We start from the raw sequence: 21,044 nt of genomic DNA, 5'->3' as shown, positions 1-21,044 counted from the left end.
TATGTCTCCAGTCCTAAGTGTTGATATTAATATTTTCCCCTATTGCATAAGGAGCTGGTGTCTCCCTCACTCAAAAATCTACAAGTATTCCAAGGGGAACTTATTTTAAATGAAAAATGCAAATGAAAGATAAGGAAAGATCGGGTGAAAATGAGGCAAAGGGAGGCTGCCAATAGAGGATTTACTACAAAGATGGAAAAGGAAATCTTCAGCTTTCCTGGTGTTTTGTTTTTTTTAAAAAAATATTAAATTCCAAGAATAAACTCCGAGAAAAAGAGCTTAAAAGGCTGGAACTTCAGCTCATTCTCGGAGATCTGACAACCCCTCAGTCCAGACACAAATGCTCCAGCCTCGCCGCCTTTCGCACTCCCAGCCGGGGCAGGCGGCGCTGACGCATCTGTAACAACCTCGAGTTGAGCGGCTCCGGCGGAACCTTTGTCCTGCGCTCCCTTGTTTCTTTCCGGATGCCGCTTAGCGTTGGAGCGCGTCTGGGCCCGATTTCCCCGTTGCCATGGGGATTGCCCGGAAGGAGCGTGTGCCCTGTTGAAAAAGCTCCCCCTGCGGGGCGGTTTCCGGTGTGGCGAAAGCGGCGGCGAGAAAGTAAGTCAGCCCGCGTAGAGGGGGAAAGAGGCTGCTGGTTGGCTGTCTAGGAGCCAGGGCGGTGTTTTTTGGGGGGGGGGGGTGGGTGAGGTTTTTTTTTTTGGAGGGCATGCAACCCGCGAGTGGCGTGGGCAGAAACGCCCTTCACCTACCGCTGATTCTGTGAGCACCGCCAGCAATCCTCCTCCTCACCATTGTTATAAGAATTTTAAGGTCTCAAATATAGAATAAATACACACATATCTAAATATATAAACCATGTGTCTGAAATAGTACGGGAGAGTAATCCTGAAGCCATTTTGACTCTTCCAGTGACCTCAAATACTCCACTGCAGTAAAGGGGGCAAATGGGGAAATCCTCCCCATTGTCTTTTCGCTTACAAATCCCGTCTTAAGGTGTGTTTGTGTATGAATAGGGTGAGCCTGTGACCTGGCTTCAGGAACTAAAGTATTAACCATCGCAAAAGAATGGCCAGGCTGCCCAGGTAATGCAATCGGTGACCATTATCAGGTATCCTGGCAGACTTCTGCTGTAGACCACCTGCTATGATGTATGTATGTATGATGATTTTGGCTTAGGGGGTTGGGCAATGTCAAAAGTCTTTAAAGTTTCCTGCACACTTTTGTTCAGGGTCTCCCCTCCTTGGAAGGAGGGATGGGGACTTTGTTGCAAGAGAAAAATAAATATCTGCCTTGCTTTCCACTGGATTCTGCCTCCATCCATTCTTCTCTGGCCGATCATGGACTTAGGGGATTCAGAGTCCCATGGGGAGTTGGGAAGCAAAAGCCAAACCCCAACTTTTTACATCACCATCATCAAAATCGCACAAGTCAGTTTCCCCCTCTTTTTCCTGTGCCCCCCAACCAGCTGACTGTTCACATCTCTTCCCCTTTCCTGCACTCCAGGTTGCCCTGGCATTATTCACTTGCCTTTTAGGAGCCTCTGGAGAAACAAAGGAGGAGCTTTCCACAACTACTTTGTCTCTGTGCCCTTTTTTAAAATTAAGAAGCACTTGTTTAGTGAATGGCTGTGGGGCAAGTCTTGCCAGGCCACCAGAAAAGTGTTCGTGGTGCTAGGCATTTTCTTAGCACCAAACTAATGGAAATGCTGAGAGGAAAAACTGCAAGCCCCACATCCTGGCTCCCTCCAGTTTTGGACAAACTGTGACCCCCCCCCTCCACCACCAATAGTCTTCTAAATACAGTAGTTTCCAATGACAAGACAGGACCAGGCCCTGTGTAATTTGAGCACAGAATTTTGGGATAACAGTGGAGTACGTTGAGAGTGTTTCCTTCCCCTCCCAATCAAAGCTGCATTCTGCATATCAGAACTGAAGACAGAGCCCCCGCAAATCTCTGGTAGTCTTTGTATGTAGCTCTTTTCAGAAATGTAACGCTGTCCCAAATGCTGTGGAATCCTCAGACTGATTTTGTGATGATACTTTTGCAAATGTGAGAGTAGAGTATGGTAGGCCTTCAAGCTAGAGGACACTTTGATTTTGAGGGAAATAAAAAGACTTTGCTTTCCTGTCTTCTCCATACTTTTTGTCCTATTATGTCTTCTAATATCCCGGCAGTGACTGTGGTTTTCGAATAGAATTTGATATACTTAGTAAAATGATAAAAATATATATATCAACATTTCTGTGGGTAATTCTAACTGGTTAGGTTGATACTATTATTTGAACTGCTCTGAGACCCCTGGGTATAGGATGGTATATAAACAATAAATAAATAATAATAATAATACAACCAACTAATTTCACAGAGTTGTTGTAAAAATAAAAATTGGGTGGGGAGAGAACCATTATACCACCTTGAGCTCCTCAAAGGACAGGTGGGATATACGGTAAATGTAAGACATGGAAGTAATTAAATAATACCAAAATATCAGTGACCAACTATGGACTTGATTTATGCTTTCAGGCTGCTAAGATGTCAAGCCAAAAGAAGTGTCCAGACTGTGGTTCCTTGGAAATTGTAGAGGACTCTCATTATGCTCAGAATCAGCTGGTGTGCGCAGACTGTGGCTTCATTCTGACTGAAGGGCTTCTCACAACCACATATGCTGATGAAGAACATTTACAAGGTGAGGCAAAGAATAGCAAAATAGCTCAAAACTCTTTGTATCTTATAAAGACATAGGATCTGGGATATGACTTGCAAGCAGTTCTCAAATATATACAGGCCCTACACCATTCAACGGTTTAAAAATGGGTGTATGTTTGAGAGCTTGGACCAAGGTTTGGCTAATATCTGTGTGTTTTTATCTCATAGAAGTCACATATTCACGGAGTACTGGTCAGAATGAGCAAACGAGCCGTTGTGTACAGCGAGGTAAGTTGTCTGCATTACTCTTTTGATGCTTTGTGGAAATTATTGTGCCTGTCATCCACAAGAGCTGCATTTTTTCACTTTCTAAAAGCAAAGAGAAATTTGCATTTTTAAAACAGTCTTACCTATTTGCTGTGGGACCAACATCAAAACAACCTATTTTAGAGTTTTAGAGATGCATAGAGTCCAGAATTCAGTTTGATCAAATATCAGCTGAATCATTGACAGACTGGTTAACCATGGACCAGTCAGTTTCCGTTACTATTAAATGGCCATTATAATTGTGTGTACAGCTGCAAAAATTAAAAATCAATACATAACTAAAAGCCAAATTAAAATACAGTACAAATATGAAGTTGAAACAGCAATACTAACAACCATTCTCAATTAGAGCCCCCAAAAGCTTTTATTTAAAAAGGTTCTCCGCAATATCCAAAAGAAGCCAAAGTAGGCTTGGTTTTGGACACTCCAGTTACACTACCACAATTGAAAACATGTTGTCCATGATTGCCACCCATCTAACCTCTGAAAGTGGGAGCATGTGAAACAGAGCCTCCAGAGATTGTCTTGGTATATGGGCAGCCTCATACAGGCAAAGACCTGCCCTGCAGTTAGATTTGTCACTGATAAATGTGCATGTGGAAACATTTCTTAAATACTGCTGTGGTATTTCCCCCCACAGGAGTCAAACGTGTTCGGGATCTTTGCAAAGTTCTGCGGCTCCCTTCTCTGTTTGAAGATACAGCCGTGTCCTATTACCAGCAGGCAATCAAACGTCCCTGCTTCAGTTTAGTCAGCTTGGAGAAGAAGGAGATGCTTGTGGGCTGTTGCGTCTTTGTGACCTGCCGCCAGCACAACTGGCCCCTGACCATGGGCACAGTCTGCCTGCTACTCTATGGAGACAAGGAGTTGTTTGCAAAGACCTATCTACGCTTCCTGAAGGAACTGGCACTGGATGTGCCTGCTCTCAGCTTGATGGATATGGTGAAAACCCACCTCAACAGGTATGTCGAAGTTGTTGTGCCCTTTCCTTGACAATACTTCTCAAAGTCGGTGTGCAGTTTCCATCGTTCAGAGACAGAATTTAAAAATATCATACGGACTGTGTGGTATATTGATTGGAAGGTCGATGAAACAGCAAGCTTCTTAAAAGTTCAGCAGGGATGGGTGTGGTCAGTGCTTGGATGTGAGACTTCCTAGGAACCCTGTGTGTGCGCTGTGTGCTTCCATCATGGAAGACATGGGTATTTACATATGTGCATGTATACTCCAACTCCCTGATTTCTGAGATTTCAGCTGAGGCACTTCATGCAGTTCCAGGCTTTTCTCTTTAGCCACAGAGGCAGCAAACTTCCTTTCTTAAACAATTCTCAGAATTGTGAATTCTGTTCCTGCTACCAATCCCGTAATTGCTTGGAAATCCTTCCTATTATTATTAAGGGCAAGAAGCCAACAAACAGAATTTGGTTGAGCACAAGTTAGGAATGGTATAAATTCAGCCCTGTCCATATAGTGCGGTTTAATGGAAGATGCTTACCTTTTTGGTGTCCTTGGAAAATGCAGGGCCTTCTGCGCTTTGCCCTTTCACAGAATGCTTTGCTTTGCTCGTGTCCCTCTTTCACCTATTTGTCTTCTCCATCCTGCCACCATCTCCCAACCCAAGGCAGTCTTATCTAAATGGGCTGTTTGATTTTCATCTTTCCAGCTTCAAGATTTTCCAGAATTCACCCAGCGTCCCGACTAAGTTTGTGGAAGAAAAGGAGCAGCTGGTGGCAAGGACTATCCAGATGGTGGAACTTGCCAGCGACACGTGGCTAGTGACCGGCCGGCACCCCATCCCCATAGTGACAGCAGCAGCCTTCCTGGCTTGGCAGTCTCTCCGGCCTGTCGATCGCCTCACTTGCACCCTTTCTCAGTTCTGTAAGCTTGTTGGTATGGATGCTCCCCGGCCAGCTCACCAGAGACTGAAGGAGCTGCATAACATCCTTTTGCAAATGGCTTCTCAGCTGGGCTGGTTGCGAGTGCTGAAAGTGGACCGTCGGAGCGTGGCAAAGTACATTGGCGACCTGCTGCGGCACCGCCGTGTGCTTCTACAGGCTGCCTTCCGCGTTGTGGATACTACGGAAGACTGCGACCTAGAAAACTCAGCGGCTGCGCCACTGCTGCTAATAGATGAGAGTGCTGCAACAGTAGAAGAGACCTCCCTTTCAGGAGAGAAGCAAAAGTTCAACAAGCGGAAACCTTTGCTCCCGCCCTGTGTCTTGAACCCCGCAAAGAGGCTACGCACTCCTGAGCTAGGCTTTGAAGATTCTGCTATCACTGGGGATGAGCCCATTTTAGACAGTGAGATAGAGCAGTATATCCGGACTCCAGAAGAAAAGGAGATGTTTAGCAAGGCTCAAGCATGCCTATGACCTTGAAGCTGCAAGTGATTCAGAGAGGTTTGCAACCAATAGCCTCCTGATACACATTTTGCTCTAGGACAGGCATAGGCAACCTTGGCTCTCCAGATATTTTGATCCCTGACCACTGGCCCTGTTAGCTAGGGATCATGGGAGTTGTAGTTCCAAAATATCTGGAGAGCCAAGGTTGCCTATGCCTGCTCTAGGAGGCTTAGTTTGGCAAGAATCGAGTATAAACTTCCAAAGTTAATCCTAATTACATTACTTCTGGTAAATGAGCCATCATAACCACTAGAGGATTGTGAAAATTTGTGTCCTGGGCTATTTACACTTGTCTACCTATGTACTGTCTGAAACAAAGGGATGCACTGGTTGCCAGATGTGATTCTCCCCCCCCCCCATACTCTCCAATCCTACTAAGAATATTCCACATCCTTCAGGCATGGCTCCTTCCACCCTACTGTGGTAGTAATTGAAGACAGGTTTGGGTGGCCTGGATAACTCTGGTTACTGGTGGGAACCACTAGTAACCAGTTGGCTAGGTTGTGTGATTATTTTTCTTCAACTCTGACAAGAGGTATAGGAAGTGACTACATTGCAGTGGTTTGCATGCTGTTTAGGACATTTGGTGTAAAGATTGGCAGGCTTCCATACATATCTCTGGGTGAGAAGTAGTATCCACACTTGAAGAGTTGGGTGGAGGCATTCAGCCAGCTAGAGCAACAAATACCTTTTTGAGTTGGCGTTTGACTTGAATGAGTGTTTGTCTGTTCTACTTATGGTCCTCATAGTTAGGCATGGGAGGATGGAAGAGAAGTGTGAAAATCTAATTGCAAGTTGTTTCAGACATGCATGCTTTAAACCTAGATCCAGAAGAAAAAGTTGTGTCTTCGCAAGCATCTCTTTATAGAACATGGTATGGTGGTTCTTGCACATCATACCCGTGTCACAAGATAGGTCAGTCGCTCTGATTAATGGAGCTGCTTAGTTAATTTTTGTCCCTACATGCATGTTGAGAGACAAGCTCGTATGTCACAGTAATGACCTATGTGATTTGTTCAGTTGCTCAAATTGTTGCTACACAAATTCATTTATTGCTCTGTAACTGTGGCCAAACTCTGTTACTGCCAGATTTGATTTTTAAAAAGATGACTTTATGACCAACCAGATATTGAACTGTGTGTGGTATCAAGAGAGCCAGTGGAATAAGAAAACAATAGATAACTTTTTGGATGTTGCAAATCTTTAATATATTAAACAAGAAACATCTGCTAGAAACACTTCATTTTTTATAAAATGCAAAAGCCCTATTAAATGCTTTCTTTGGCACAGTTGTCTCTCAAAAAAGCTCTCTGTTCTTTGGCACAGTTGTCACTCAAAAAGCTTTCTTTTGTGATATGTCATTTGCTCATAATGTAAACAGACAAAATAAAGTAATAATACAAAGCTTTTCTGATAATACTGTTTTCAGTGCAGCAAGCATATATAACAAGTTCAGCATCGGCAATATCATGTGGGTTGTAGTACTGACATATAAATGATTTAGGCCTTTATTTAAATATAAAAATATAAAACCAAGAAGGAATTTTCAGAGGTAAGGGAAAGGAGAATAGATCCGCTCTCAAGCTAAATAGGAGGAAGCAATTGTGAAACCACTGTAGTTGCTAAAGAGGTGATGGAGGAGGAGGAGGAGGAGAAACAGTTCTTGGAAGATTCAGGGATTGGGAGGTAATAAGTGCTTCATGGCCCTTTAAGGGCTCCAACTTTCCATGCCAGCTCTTAGAGCCACTGTGGATCCTACTGATGGCCTATGGCTCTGCCTGTTTGACTGGTGGAACCAATAGCATGAGGACCAAAACAATCCTTGCAGCTCCTTTCGAGGTAGGTGGTGTTTTACTGACAAGGAGACTGTGTATGCCTGCCTGCCTGCCTGTAGGAGTACATTGATCTTCTACCATGTTCAGAACAAAGGCTTTATTTTTAGTAAGCACTGTACAGTTGATTTCAAAGGAGCAGTAAGAATTTTCAACACGTGTGCGTAAAAATCATATATAGTACCCAGTTTGTCTTCCCTCAAGGCTATGGTTCTGTTGTGGAGGTCTCTCCCGGCATCCATTCCCTGCTTGCATTCATTGCTGTTACTTACTGTAGTGAATGTGCTTCGTTTTCTAGCAGCTGTTTGTTATTGCCTTTGATATAAATGGCAAAAAGTGAGAAGAGGGGCCTGTGCAGGGAGCCTGGACTGTTCAGTTCAGTTCCAGCTGAAAAAAAGTCCCGGATATTATGCTGGCCTTGTGAGACACACCCACCTGGGTAGGGCTGCTTGCATGAGAGAGGCCCATGTGACAAGCCTTTAAAGCTTATGCTGGACTCGTGGGGTGAGCTCACTGTAAAATCCCTCCCACTGTGTTCCTGTAAATTCTTAAGGATACTTAACTGTGGCTCTTGGCTGACTTCCCTCCTTACAGGATGCCTATGTGTTTAGGAGCTGGATGCCCCTCCCCTCCCCTTTCCCCAAAATGGAAAACCCATCTAATGAACTCAACGGAAGGGAAAACAACATGTTTAGTCCTCCTACACCTGTGGCTCTCATAAGATCTCACTGTTCTTGTTCATGATTCAATGTTTGTTAGTATTGCATAAATGATGCAGGAGAAGGTGGCAGCGTGTCCTCAAAGATCAATGGGGCTGGAGTTTGAGGAGACAGCATTTCTAAGCGCCTGCCTGGATTTTTCACCCAGTCATCAATGCTACAAATTCCTCTCTCATCTTTTTAGCTTCCCATATGTTTGCCCCTCTCAGTCTGATGCTTTAAGCAACTTCTACACCCCCACCCAAGGCACAGTGTTACTGACAGCACTCATCTGGGAATAATAATGGTTTATGGGTGTGAACAGAAAACCCTCACAAGTCTTCTCTCTCTGAACAATGCACAAGAACAATCCTAAATAATAAAAGAATCTCTATGCCTGGACGGAATTCATAGCGGGTTGGCTTGTTTTAATTCTGCAAAAACGTGGCTGTGATTTATATGATCCAAGTGCTTTGCCAATAGCCTTTGATCGCCCACTGAAATGTTCCTGTCTCTGTTTTGTTGGCCAGTGTGTGAGCCAATTGCACAATGCGTTCCACGTTGATTTAAATTAATAACACACCTTCCCACACCCTGAAACATGCACTTTTCTCCCAAAACTTGGAAATCCAGATGTTTATCAGCAAGTAGAAAGGAGAGACACAGGAAAGAAGAGAACTTGCTTCTTCCCCCAAAAGCAAGCTGTAGTCTTTGCAGACTCGAGTAGATTAAGGACATGTGTCCTGTCTCTGTGAACAACACTTGGGTTCCTTGTGCAAGAGCAGTTAAATGATTGGGTGGTGTTGGCCCTCTAACATGGATAGAAAAACTGCCATACAGTGTGTCATACAAACAAAGAAGCTATGCTCCCCTTTTTCTTTTTGTGCAGGGCCAAGCCCCCTTTAAGAAGTACATGCCATGAAAGTGAGGTAAGCCCACTTTACTTGTAGCTGATATTTTGCTTGATTGCATTTTGACTATGGCTTTTAAAATAAACACTTTAGCTCTGTAATTCAATGGGCTAAATATGGTCACTAAAAAGCTACATTTGCTCCCTCTTAAGGTGGGGGGAAATGGCTTACTGCATTGTGTCATGCTGAGGAACTCTTCTCACTTTGCATCTCAGTATGACCTTCAGAGGTCATGTGCCTTGCACCAGGTTTTGTAAGGCTATGGATAGGAAGGAGAAGAAAAGAGCAAAAGCCTCAGGCCGCTGTCCCCTAATGAACTACATGTTTGACTCGAAGTGGCTTAGACCAGGTGTGAGCAGACATCTGCCTTGCAGAATCTATCCTGACCCCTACTGGATTTTTTTCTTGGTCTACCAACTGGAGCCAGTCTAGAGTCAAATGCAAAATGATGGCTCAGAAGGTGGCGCCAACTTCCTGCTTGTACCCTACAAGCGTAAATCTACTTGCAATACATCAGGAACTTCAGCAGCCTAATTCAGAGGTAGGAGGAGTGGTCATTTTGCTGCTGCTATTATTAAACAATTTTAAGTCAAATCTCTTGCAAATCCATCTTCTTTCCTTGACCTAGTCTTCAGTTGTTTTAGACTCCAAGACCCACCTTTACTACAGATCCACGTTGATTTGACCCTCTATGTGCCCTTTTATCTGTAGTGAATCTGCAGTTGACTCCTCTGAACATTTAATGCATTTGCCCCCACCCCCTGTTCTTTTTAACAGAAAAAGAAACTTTTTAAAAGGTTGATGTCATTGGTGCAACTCACCTTGGCAAGTCACACCTTGACCTCAGTCAAGACTGACAATCTTTCCTCTTCTTCTGAACCTCTCTCATCTTTCCTTGTCTTCTGAAAGCATAGGTACAGCTTTGCAAGCTTGGAAGGGGTGTGTGTGAGGTCAGCCAAACTAGAAAACAACACGTTCTCACTGCCAGTTTTTCCATGTCTAACAAGTGCAATTATCTGTGGGATTGCAAAATACAATGCAAGAAGTGGGCAAGGAGTGATCAGCCTGCTGTCAGGGATTGCTGCTTTTGAGAAAGAGCCCAAGACTTACTTGGCTACATGGAGCTCATTTTTGACGTAGCAGATTCAATAGGAGTTTGGTCATGCGATTGCTCATTAACTTGATAAAACACCCATAAACAGTGGACTGGAATGTCCCAAAGGTGTTTAAAAGTGCTTCCCGCCAAAAAAAATACTTAAAACAGGCATCCCCAAGCTGCGGCCCTCCAGATGTTTTGGCCTACAACTCCCATGATCCTTAGCTAACAGGACCAATGGTCAGGGATGATGGGAATTGTAGTCCAAAACATCTGGAGGGCCGAAGTTTGGGGATGCCTGGCTCAAAAGGACCAACATGGTTTGAGCCACCTTCTTGGTGAGCCCCATGAGCACAATGGTGCCTCTGTCTTACTACCATCCATTCTGTTAAAAATGACCAACTGTCTCCAGCTTTGGAGCTGTGTCAAAACAACCCCATAATCAATTTGGTTTGTTGGCTGCACCAACAACATGAGCCACAGCGTAGCCATGAGAACTGGCCTTGAGGTATGTTGGAGGAGCGGGGAGTGGAGAAGGCGAGAGCTCTTTTACACAACAATGATGGCTTTAACGTAAAGTGTGTAGGCACTTCAATTGGATTTTGCCTATACATATGTACATACAACGCTAGAGATTTCAGCTTATAAACACTGCTTTCCTTGGTATGTCATACCAAAAAATAAAATAAAAAAGCACCTAGGATCTAAGTGACATGCAGAAGGGATATAATATAGATTGCAATGCTCCAGAACAAATGATTGTCTTTCGCCGTACAAATTAGGCCACCGCTGCTCGTTCTGTGGGGACAGGAAAAGATCCCCAGGAACAAAGACCAGCCGAGTCACCTGGTGCATAGGATATCGGTGATGGAGAGCATGGTGTGGTTCCCATGATGTGACGCACGTACCCTCTCCCCACCCTGCACCCCTGCAACTCGGGTGTCAGGTGACCTTTCCTCTCTACTGCAGGGCAGGGAGCCTGGGAACGTGGTCAAGCAGACACTGCCCAAGCCCCGCATAGTGCACACCACCAGCCTCTGCAGCTTGCATCAGCAGGCTCTGGCAGCAAGATGCTAGTGCCTTGCTAATTCCTGCCCGAGGCTGGGGAAATCTGCTCCAGCCCCCTGGCCCTTTGACCCCCCTTCCCTACACAGTCGTCTCGCTCTTCCAGAGACCCGTTTTCATGCCGGCTACGCTGTCAGCGCTGGTGAGGTTTATGTCGTACTCACTGCCCTTCAGGCCCCCATTCTGATTGGCTGTGTTGAGCGGGAAGGAGCGCCTCTTAGTCTCTTTTTCTGCCGCGGCATTGGCCTGGTGCTTGAGGTTGTCTCTGCTGGTGCTCCTCCGCTGGCCTTGGCTGAAGTCTGCCCCGTGGTGGGCACTGCTGCCGTCGCTCAAGTCAGACTGCGTCAGGGCCAACTCCAGGCTTGGTACTACCCCCTGGCGCCGATTGTTCAAAGGGCTGTTCCGACTGCTTTGGTAGCTCTCCGAGTGGCTGGTGGGGAGGCTGCCGCTCTCGCTGGTAGGGTGCTCCGAGGAAGGCCCCCGCAGAGCCTTCAGGCGCTGCTGGTGTTTCCCTTCCCGGTACTGCTTAGTCCTGCTTTTGTGGTGTCTGCTGCGGCCATGCAGGTTGTTGGCGTACCTGGCCGGCGGGGTGCTCTTGCTGTTGCAAGGCTCAGCGTCCTCATAGCAGGCCGTCTGCGAAGGGCTGCCATCCGCCTGGCCGAGGGCCACTTGTAGGTTGTTGAGTTTGCAAGGCCCCGGGGCGGAATTGCTGCTGCCGGGGGAAGAGGAGGACTTGATGGACTGAGCCGCCTCGGGGCTGCAGCCAATGAAGACTTGCGAGCCGTCCTCCACTCCCACCCCGGGGTGCACGTAGGCTTGCATGGGCAAAGCATTCCTGTAAGATGGGCAGCAGGCAAACCACGAGCCCTGCACGTCTCGGCGGCGTGCACAGTGGTGGGCAAAGATGAAGAGCCCCAACGCCACAGCCGTGACTCCATAGAGGCAGCTGAAGGCAACCTTCAGGAGGAACCAGCGCTGGGACACCGCCATGGCCCCGAATGTCCAGAGAGTTATGTACAGGAAATGGGTGATGACAAGAGCCCAGAACTGCACCCCTAAAGAGTAAACGCTGTCGACATCGGCACTGTGCGGGGCAGAATTCAGCGTGACCGAGATGGACCCCGAGCCTGTCAAGAGGTTGCTGCTGCCACCCAGCCGCTGACGCATTTCCAGGGGTTTGGGCACCTCTTTGGGGTTCTTGGCTTGGCACTGCAATCGGATTCCGGTACACAGGAAGTAAATCCAAGTGACGAGCAGGACGGAAGCCGCAGGCACGTAGAAGGCCCCAATGCTTGGCTGACAAGCCAACCAGCAACTGCAGGGGAATGGGGAGAGGGGGAAGGTTCAGCAGAACTATCAAGTGGGTCTGAAGTAACTGGAAGAATGTAGGGCGAGTCCTGGGAGACCAACCCAAAAGGTCTGCCACAGCCATGGAAAGCCCATGCCCCTCCATATGTTGCTAGTCTAAAACTCCTATAGCCCCTGGCCCTGGGAGCTGGAGTCCCATGTCACTGAGAGGGCTATAGGCTCCTCATCTCTGGCCTATGCAGTCCAGCATCCTGTTTCCTACAGCGGCCCCTCGGTGCTCTTGGAAACCAGCATGCAGCACTTGAAGACAATGGCCCTTTCCTGCTGCCTACCCCCCCCCCCCAGCAACTGATATTCAGTGACACACTGCCCCTGCAGATGGAGGTTCAACAGGGGACAAGCAAAAAAGTTTGACACCTTCCCTCAATTCTAAGATGCTGATTGGGGCTTCCCTAACAAAACACTTATTTTAGGATACACTTACACAGACCAGGTACTATTGATGGCAATGAAGCAGAAATGCAATGAGGCCCTTTCTCCCTTTTTTCGCTACATACATTGCAGAGAACTACATTAAGGGAGGTCTCTTTCCACAAGGAGGCAGGAGAAGCCCCAAATGCCATGAGTGCACAAATATTCTTTCGCAAATTGCCAGCAGGATCCGCAAACTGAATTGGGGCCATGTTGTCAGGGGTGTGGGATGCTAATCCTTTGCAATCTGCATTGGGGAGACAGGAAGCTCCCATTATTATTTTTTGGGGGGGGGGAATGAGAGCTTTCTTTCCAATGCAAATTGCAGGCATGGGGCCTTTTGCCTTCCAGTTTGTATTCACGGGTAGCAAATATTCTGCCTTTCAAAATATTGCTCCATTTTTCTGCATTTCAGAAAATTGCTGTGATGTGGCTCGGATGAACATTCCAGGATTCCTCAATGTGTTCCTCCTTTGCCTGACACCATTTGAAACTTCAGCATGAAGATCCTGGCTTGCCTTAAATCATAATCCCCCCCCCACACACACACATATCAGAACCAGAGAGCTCTTGGTTCAATTGCAGGCTCATCACCCAGCTCTGTTAACTCAGCCTGAATCCAGAGTTCCTGGTTCAGATGTGGTGGGAACTCTGGCTAAATACAAAAAGGAATCTTTGCACCAAAATATGGCACACCTTGTGGAGAGGGCCCCAATACTTGTTCCTGGCTTTGTCCTGTGTTTCTTATTACATTCCATCATTGGCTTAAAAGCCAGGTGATTACTACGTTTAAAAAACACACACTTCAGCTGTTGACAGCCCCCTGTATAATACATATGATAACATCCTGATTGGATAATGCTGTTTGCTCACTGCCAGTGATATTAGCAGCAATGTTTGGTCATGCCCGTAGATGGGCCACAGTCATAATGACTGCGGCTAATAACTACTGCATTGCTTGGTTGCTATGCATTTCCCAAACAGGAGTTAACCATAGGAGTGTTACAAAGGTTTGGTACCTGGCTTGGCATAGCTGAGTGTCTGTCAAGTTCCATGCTCTAGAAGGGTGACCCTATGCTAATCCCTGGAGCCTCCTGCTTTGCCGTCTCCAAGCATGAAACAGTGAGAGGAGAAGGAACATATCTGCCAAGTCTCCTGTATTCCCCAGGAAACCCCCATTTTTCTAGCTGTTCTCAGCTGAAAAAAATGGATTTTTTTGTTTTTCCCCGGTTTATTCTGGCGCGGCGGCCATTTTGGAACTGGGCGGAGCATGCTCAGAAGCGACTTTTGATGCAGCTCTGCCCAGTTCCAAAATGGCTGCAGTGCGACTTCCGGTCTGCTACTTCCGGTCCGGTCCTTTATTTCTCCCACAGGAACTTGGTAGGTATGAGAAGGAAGAGTAATCACTGTAGGCCTTGTTCTCTATGGGAGGTGGTGCTGATTTGAGTCCAGAAGGAAGTGAATAATCTATGCCGAAAGAGGCACACTAAGAGCATCTAGCCCAGCAGCAGCTAATATGCTGCCCTCCAGATTTTTTTTGGGGGGGGGGGATACAACTCCCATATTTCCTGATCATTGGCTATACTAGCTGGATCTGATAAGAGTTGGAGTCCTGCAATAGGTGGAAGGAGCAACATTGGCTAGTCCTCATCTATCCCAGGAACTGGCATTTGGGATATGCCACCAGTTCTCCTAACACATGAAACCTTGCTGTATAAAAAGGAGAATTTTGGATTACTTACTAGGAGTCATGATCCCCGTAGTTATGGATATTGACTGCTGCTGTAATCCCACAAATGATGAGGGGGATCCCACCAGCTATCAGGTAGAATCTGAAACACAAAGAAAGTCACCACTGTTGATCTCCTGGATATGGGAATTATACCTGCAAACCTTCCATGGGCTGGAGACGGAGAGAATAAGTCCCTCTCTCTTGGTTCAAAAAGGAGCAATCCACTCCCCGAAGGCACAAGAGTCGCCTCGTAAGAAGCGCTGCTGGATCAGGCCAATGGCCTGTCAAGTCCAGCATCCTGTTCTCACATTGGCCAGCCAGATGCCTGAGCGCAACAGCACTCTCCCCTTTGGTGGTTTCCAGTAACTGGCATTCAGAAGCATTACTGCCATCATGACTAGTTTCCTCTTGAACCCAGCCTCCTGCAGCCTACAGCTCCCTCCCCATGAGACCTTTTTCCTCGGTACCGTAGCATTGGGCGGGGGGCTGGCTGGGGGGCTTCCCCTTCCTGCTGCTGCGGTGCCTTCCACGTCGCCTCTTTGTAGATCACTCTCACCATAACAGCCATCCACAGAAGGGTCGACAAGGCAGAGTAGTGCAGAATGATGCCAACCTGTAGAGAGTAAAGGCAGAGGACACAGTCATCTCCGGTGGATCAGTTGCACTAAAGGGCTGGGAGACACTTGTCAGATCTGGGATGGAATGCCCCATGACAATGGTGCTTCCAAGAACGCTGTCAGCAATGATGCCATCTCTGTGTTTATTTGTCCCATTTAATAATGTGATGCCATGCCCACGGGACATTTCTTACAGAGGCAAAGGCAGCCTGCTTCTGTTTCCTTTGGGTACAACATCAGTGTTGCCACTGGAAAAACAACTGCTTGCCCATAGGATGAGGTCCTCCTTGCCATACTCACCGCCTGGCAGATGACCACATAGTTGGTGAGGGTGACACCCCCCGCGAAAACGGCCGACGTCATGGCAATGTGAAAGCAGAGATTGAGCAGCATGTGCCAACACTTCCGCGAGATGTGAATGGTGCTGCGGGGGAAACAGGCACAAAAGGAAGGTGGGTGGAGGAGCTGGGGAAGGACCACAGGCCATTGTGGCAGGTAGGGCAGAAGGCAAGGTACACCAACAGCAGGTAGATTCGTGGCCAAAGACAGCAAATTCTGGATCGATCCCCATCCTCCCCCCCCCCTGCTGAGTCCTACAAAGTTGACACTGAGACAAAGGAGGAGGTGGGGGAAGCTGGCAGGCACTGACACCCGCTGGCCTTGTTGCAAGTAAGAAGGCCAAGGACGTGGGGGCAGGCAAGGGAGATGGGGCAGGATACTCACCTGTGGTTGATGATGTACGTGATGATGGTGGCAAAGAGGCAAAGGAGGAGGAGAGCAGTGCAGCTGTAAATGACAGGGTGCAGCACCTCAGCTGGGCTCGGGGACTCACGTGGAAAGTTACTCAGCTCCTGTGTGAGAGAGAATAATAATAATTTATTTCTTATACCCCGCCCATCGGACTGGGTTACCACAGCCACTATGGGCAGCTTCCAACAAAACACAGAGGGGGGGGAGGGAAGCATCAACTGTGAAACACTTCCGGAAACAGGGCTGCCTTCAGATGTCTTCTAAAAGTCAGGTGGTTGTTTATTTCCTTGACATCTGATGGGAGGGCAGGCACCACTACCGAGAAGGAGGACCTCGGCATGGTTCCCTGTAACCTCACTTCTCGCAGGGAGGGAACTGCCAGAAGATCCTCAGAGCTGGACCTCGGTGTCTGGGCTGAACGATGGGGATGCTCCTTCAGGTATACAGGGACAAAACTATTTAGGGCTTTGAAGGTCAGCACCAACACTTTGAATAAGGTCCAACAGAGCACAGTGGTTAGAAATTAAGGCAGCTTAATTGAAATGAAAGCACTAAGGGGGATCTCGGTGTTCTAGCTCCCGTGGAGAGATCACTGCCTGCATGGCAGCCTTAGCTGAATATAGCCGGGCAAAGCAAAGCTCCCTTGGGCCAGCCCTCGGTGGGCCAGCCCTCCCCTCCCCAATGCCTCACCATCAGCACAGCGACATTGCCAAGGTGCCGGCAGCTGACGGTGGTGACGTTGGGCTCCAGGCCAATCAGCTGGCAGCCTTCAGCTCTCCAGCCCCCGTACCCAGCCAGCACGTCAAAGTCCCAGGAAGCGGCCGTGCGGTCTGTGCCCTCTCCCAAATGTCGCAGCGAGATGACGATGGGCTCACTGAAGTTGCTCACTCCGCAGCCATCTGGAGAAGACCAAACGAGGAATGGGCAAAGAGGCTGCAAGCTGCCTTCAGGCTGAGCGGAACAGATGCTGTCTTGCACAACAGAGAGGGATGAAATACTATCCCTCCCCTAACACCCCATTAATAATAATAATAATAATAATAATAATAATAATAATAATAATAATACATGCTCATTATCTGAAGAGAACACAGATATTTCCTGATCAGTTGTGTGCTTCATTTGGTTATTCCTTTCCTTATTCTTAAAGGAAGGACACACTGTGCTTTCAGACACGGGTTCTTAAGCGATGCCTTTTGAGGCAGGAGTAACCAGCATGGGGAGCGGGTGACACTGTGGTCTAAACCACTGAGCCTCTTGGGATTGCCAATTGGAAGGTCGGCAGTTTGAATCCCCCAAGGGAGTGAGCTCCCATTGTTCGGTTCCAGCTCCTGCCAACCTAGCAGTTCGAAATCACACCAGTGCAAGTAGATAAATAGGTACCGCTGTGGCAGGAAGGTAAATGGTGTTTCTGTGCGCTCTGGTTTCCATCAAGGTGTTCTGTTGCACCAGAAGCAGTTTAGTCATGCTGGTCACATGACCTGGAAAGCTGCCTGCAGACAAACGCCGACTCCCTTGGCCTGAAAGCGAGATGATCGCTACAACCCCATAGTCGCCTTTGACTGGACTTAAACCATCCAGGGGTCCTTTACCTTTTACCTTTACCTTCCAGATTATTTCGACTACAACTCCCACCATCCCCAGCCAGTGTGGCCTGTGTTTAGGGAAGGTGAGCTCCCCACCCCCGAAAAACCCATCTGAAGGGCCCCCTGTTGGCTAGCCTTACTTCAAGCCAAGAGGCACTGGGATCCTTACGTGTTCCTGCATAGATCACTGGAGTAGCCACGCTGCGCCTCTTGCCATCATCTGCCAGGTGTGAAGAGTTTCCAGTGCTGCAGAAGAGTTTGCCATTGCGGAACACCAGGAACTGGAGCTTGTACTTGTGAGCTGAGGGGTAGGGAGCAGCCGACGGGCAGAAGAGATCAGGAGGCAACCGAATGGAGGCCAGAGCAATGCTGTTCTGATGGGACAGGGAACAAAGGGGTCACCCAGCAAAACAAAGACAACCCAGTCCCAGCCTGTTGAGAGTTGGGCTGGGGACACACACAGGAAACTTGACTTCTACCAGTTCAGTTTATGATCCATGTTGCCAGGTACAGCTACAGCATCCCAGCCCCACCCCTTCATCCATTCATAAATCCACTCTTTCCTTTCTATGCATTAAGTCACAATGGGTTGCATCCAATGCCAGCCCCACGCAGACCAATTAAAGAGAATGGGCATGTCTAACTTGGGACGCGGGTGGTGCTGTGGTCTAAACCACAGAGCCTAGGGCTTCTGATCAGAAAGTCGGCGGTTTGAATCCCCGCGACGGGGTCAGCTCCCGTTGCTCGGTCCCTGCTCCTGCCAACCTAGCAGTTCAAAAGCACGTCAAAGTGCAAGTAGATAAATACCTTCTGACGGGAAGATAAACAGCGTTTCCGTGCACTGCTCTGGTTCGTCAGAAGCGGCTTAGTTATGCTGGCCACATGACCTGGAAGCTGTACACCGGCTCCCTTGGCCAGTAAAGCGAGATGAGCGCCGCAACCCGAGTCATCTGCAACTGGACCTAACAGTCAGGGGTCCCTTGACCTTTACCTTGGGCCCATTAATTTCAAAGGGTCTACTCTGAGTAAACCCAAGATGGCTACAGACCATTTATTTGTCTGTTTATTTTTTAAAAAAAACTACATGCGAATTTGTTTTTAAATACGCGTTTCTCAACAGATTTCCTCTCAAACTTTTCTAAACACATTTCTCCCAAACATACAGGTTGGCACTTTCCTTAAGCCCCAAAATTGCATTGCAAAAGTTGGAGAAGTGTGACATCTGAAAGATAGCTACATTCTGGACCGTACATAGCATGGTGGGGGGAGGTTTGAGAAATAACCCAGCTCCGTGGCAGAGCTTCTGCTTTGCCTACAGAAGGTCCCAGGTTCAATCTCTGGCATCTCCAGGGAGGGCTGAGAGGGACCTCGCTCTGAAATCCTAGAGAACTGCTTCCGGTCAGTGTAGACAATACTGGTCTCAATATGCCAACCGTCTGACCCTGTATAAGGAAGCTTCTTGTGTTCCCAAATCCTTCCCCCCCAGTGTTATGGTGCTGATTCAAGTGCCTCCTTCTCACTCAGTGGTTGCTTTTAGCCAAAAGCACGTTGTGAGACCTGATCATGGATCTCCCGCTGGTTTGAGTAGCAGACTCTCTGAATGCAGTTCATCTGCACTTGCCCTGCCCATGCAAGGGCTGCCTGGATTTCTGCTCTGCTTACTCCATCCTATAATGGTTTGCCAAGATCCTTTCCTCTCCTTTATCCACCCGACCTGACCCAACCCTGCCCTTCCCCACCTCACCTTGATGTGAAAGCTGGCCAGGGAGATGTTTGGCCGCCCTGTGGCACACCGGAACTTCAGCTGCTGGTCTGCCAAGGACTCGGCATATCTCTCCTGCCGGTGCGGCCGACTGCTGAGCACCACCTCGCGCTTCTGAAAGGCTGTACAACTCAGGCCCACGTAGCTGTCTGGCTTGATCAGGTAGGCCTCGAAAGCGATGTTCCTTGTGTTCTGCCAAAACAAAGGTACCAGACTTATGAGACCTGGGATGCCTCCCAGGTAAAGATGGGCAAAGCTGTCCTTTCCACTTTCCCTTTTTTCCTAGTCTTAAGCTTAGCTCTTCCCATCCATTTGCAATTTATTTATATACTTATTTTTTAAAGCCCTCCTGAAAGTTCACCGCATTTTAGTGCGCATTTTTCTTGATATACGGCATGTTTGTATGCAATTTTGCCTAAGACCCACATATTTGCACAGTGATTTCCCCCAATATAATGCATTTTCTGCGCATTATTTTCACTAATATACACATTTCTATGCATGCTTTACCCCAATATGTGCGTTTTTTTGGGGTAGCTGCATTGCAAAAGTGCAAATTTTGAAGGAAGGCTGTGTTTCGGTTCTCATATTGTTTCAGAAAGTGTGAATAAGGTAAATTCTCGTTTAAATCGTATTTCTTCCCCATTCTTACTCCCAGGTAAATTGTGTCATTGCTAGGTATGGTGGCACAGATCCACACTCTTGTTCTCTGCCCCCCCCCCAGTTAACTGGAAACTACCCCTTTTCTCTCAATATGAATATTTCTTACTACCCACACCTTTTTATTATTCCTCTGATGGATTAGTTCCCTTAATAAATTGCCCTGCAGTGACCTCCTCCATCCCTCATTCCCTTGCTCTCTCCTGGCTCCAAGTGTAACTGGTGGTACCATGTGAGGGATAAGAGCTACCGACAGCCCCCTCCCATCTTGAACACCAGCTCCTCCCCCAGCGGGGAGGGGGGAGACTTCGAGTGGTGAGTCAGGAAGTGGAAACAGGAGCATGAGTACCCTAGCGGAGCCCAGGCACCGCCGGGGAAAGGAACAGGGGAGCAGGGAGACGGTGGGAGAGAGGCCGATCCCACCGACCCCGGAATTGCGTAAGAAGCGCCGGGGGAGGAGATTCAGTATGCCAAGATTACTTTGCTGGAGGAAAACGCGCTAATCGCCATTCGGAGGTTCTGTGCAACACTGACAACATGTACTGACCATCTGTAAATAGCACTGTTTTCAGCACTGTAAATACACAGCACCAATAAAAGGATAAAATGCAGAGCTGCGTGGAGTCGTTACTCTGAAGTAGCCCACCCCGGTCACTGTGACATACCAGTTGCCATTTCAAGTTCCCACAATGCTACCATGGCCACTCCAGGGCACTGTGGGAAATTCAAAATGGCAGGCAGCTCCCAGATAAGCCCATGGACAGGTTGCTGGGTGGGTAACTGAGCTGACTGTCAGCAATTGTGAGCAGGGGCGTCTTTCCCATAGAGGCAAGTGGCACGGGGCGCCGGGGCGCCAAGTTCTGGAGGGCGCCAGGGAAGAGGCAGAGGCTGGACGTGGTGCCTCCCAGCATCAGCTCACTGTCCTCGCCCGCCTCGCTGAAGCAGCGCTGCATCCGGAGCCTCCGCCTCTTCCACACCGAAGGAGCCACCCTCCAGCTGCTGCCCACCCCCTCCAGCCCTGCAAAGCTGCCAGCAGCACCATAAAAAGTTCAGCAACTCTGGGAAAGGGGGGCGCCGGAGGGATCTTTGCACCATGACCCTGGATATACTTAAGACGGCCCTGCTGGTGAGCCCTGTCAAAGTGCTTGGTCCCCAGCAGCTGCCCAAAAATACTGGGC

The 21,044-nt window shown here is 48.0% G+C and overlaps 2 protein-coding genes across 4 annotated transcripts in view; one reads left to right on the top strand and one right to left on the bottom strand.

Moving 5' to 3' along the window:
• On the top strand, positions 1 to 6,495 carry BRF2 (BRF2 RNA polymerase III transcription initiation factor subunit). 2 transcript variants are annotated; one of them, XM_035139200.2, is made up of 5 exons: positions 1 to 600; positions 2,527 to 2,689; positions 2,878 to 2,937; positions 3,617 to 3,938; positions 4,640 to 6,495. In XM_035139200.2, the coding sequence occupies exons 2-5, from the start codon at positions 2,536 to 2,538 to the stop codon at positions 5,346 to 5,348; spliced, it is 1,245 nt and encodes a 414-aa protein (XP_034995091.2). In that variant the 5' UTR covers positions 1 to 600; positions 2,527 to 2,535; the 3' UTR covers positions 5,349 to 6,495. The 2 variants fall into 2 exon arrangements, with proteins under 2 accessions (XP_034995091.2, XP_060124591.1); XM_060268608.1 differs by lacking the exon at positions 1 to 600 and having other exon boundaries at positions 2,272 to 2,689.
• A 399-nt stretch (positions 6,496 to 6,894) lies between these two features.
• ADGRA2 (adhesion G protein-coupled receptor A2) overlaps positions 6,895 to 21,044 on the bottom strand; it is a 115,448-nt gene continuing 101,298 nt past the window's right edge. For both annotated transcript variants that reach the window (XM_035139199.2, XM_060268607.1), the window contains exons 12-19: positions 19,189 to 19,398; positions 17,614 to 17,818; positions 16,549 to 16,757; positions 15,832 to 15,959; positions 15,409 to 15,532; positions 14,959 to 15,104; positions 14,502 to 14,591; positions 6,895 to 12,295 (exon numbers count right to left, since the gene is read on the bottom strand). In XM_035139199.2, coding sequence (XP_034995090.2) covers positions 11,062 to 12,295; positions 14,502 to 14,591; positions 14,959 to 15,104; positions 15,409 to 15,532; positions 15,832 to 15,959; positions 16,549 to 16,757; positions 17,614 to 17,818; positions 19,189 to 19,398 — 2,346 coding nt within the window. In that variant the 3' untranslated portion in view covers positions 6,895 to 11,061. The remainder of the gene's footprint in view (positions 12,296 to 14,501; positions 14,592 to 14,958; positions 15,105 to 15,408; positions 15,533 to 15,831; positions 15,960 to 16,548; positions 16,758 to 17,613; positions 17,819 to 19,188; positions 19,399 to 21,044) is intronic.

The sequence above is a fragment of the Zootoca vivipara genome, chromosome 15 (genome assembly GCF_963506605.1).
Source record: "Zootoca vivipara chromosome 15, rZooViv1.1, whole genome shotgun sequence".
In the NCBI taxonomy this organism is placed as follows: domain Eukaryota; kingdom Metazoa; phylum Chordata; class Lepidosauria; order Squamata; family Lacertidae; genus Zootoca; species Zootoca vivipara.
This window is presented reverse-complemented; position numbering and strand designations above follow the sequence as displayed.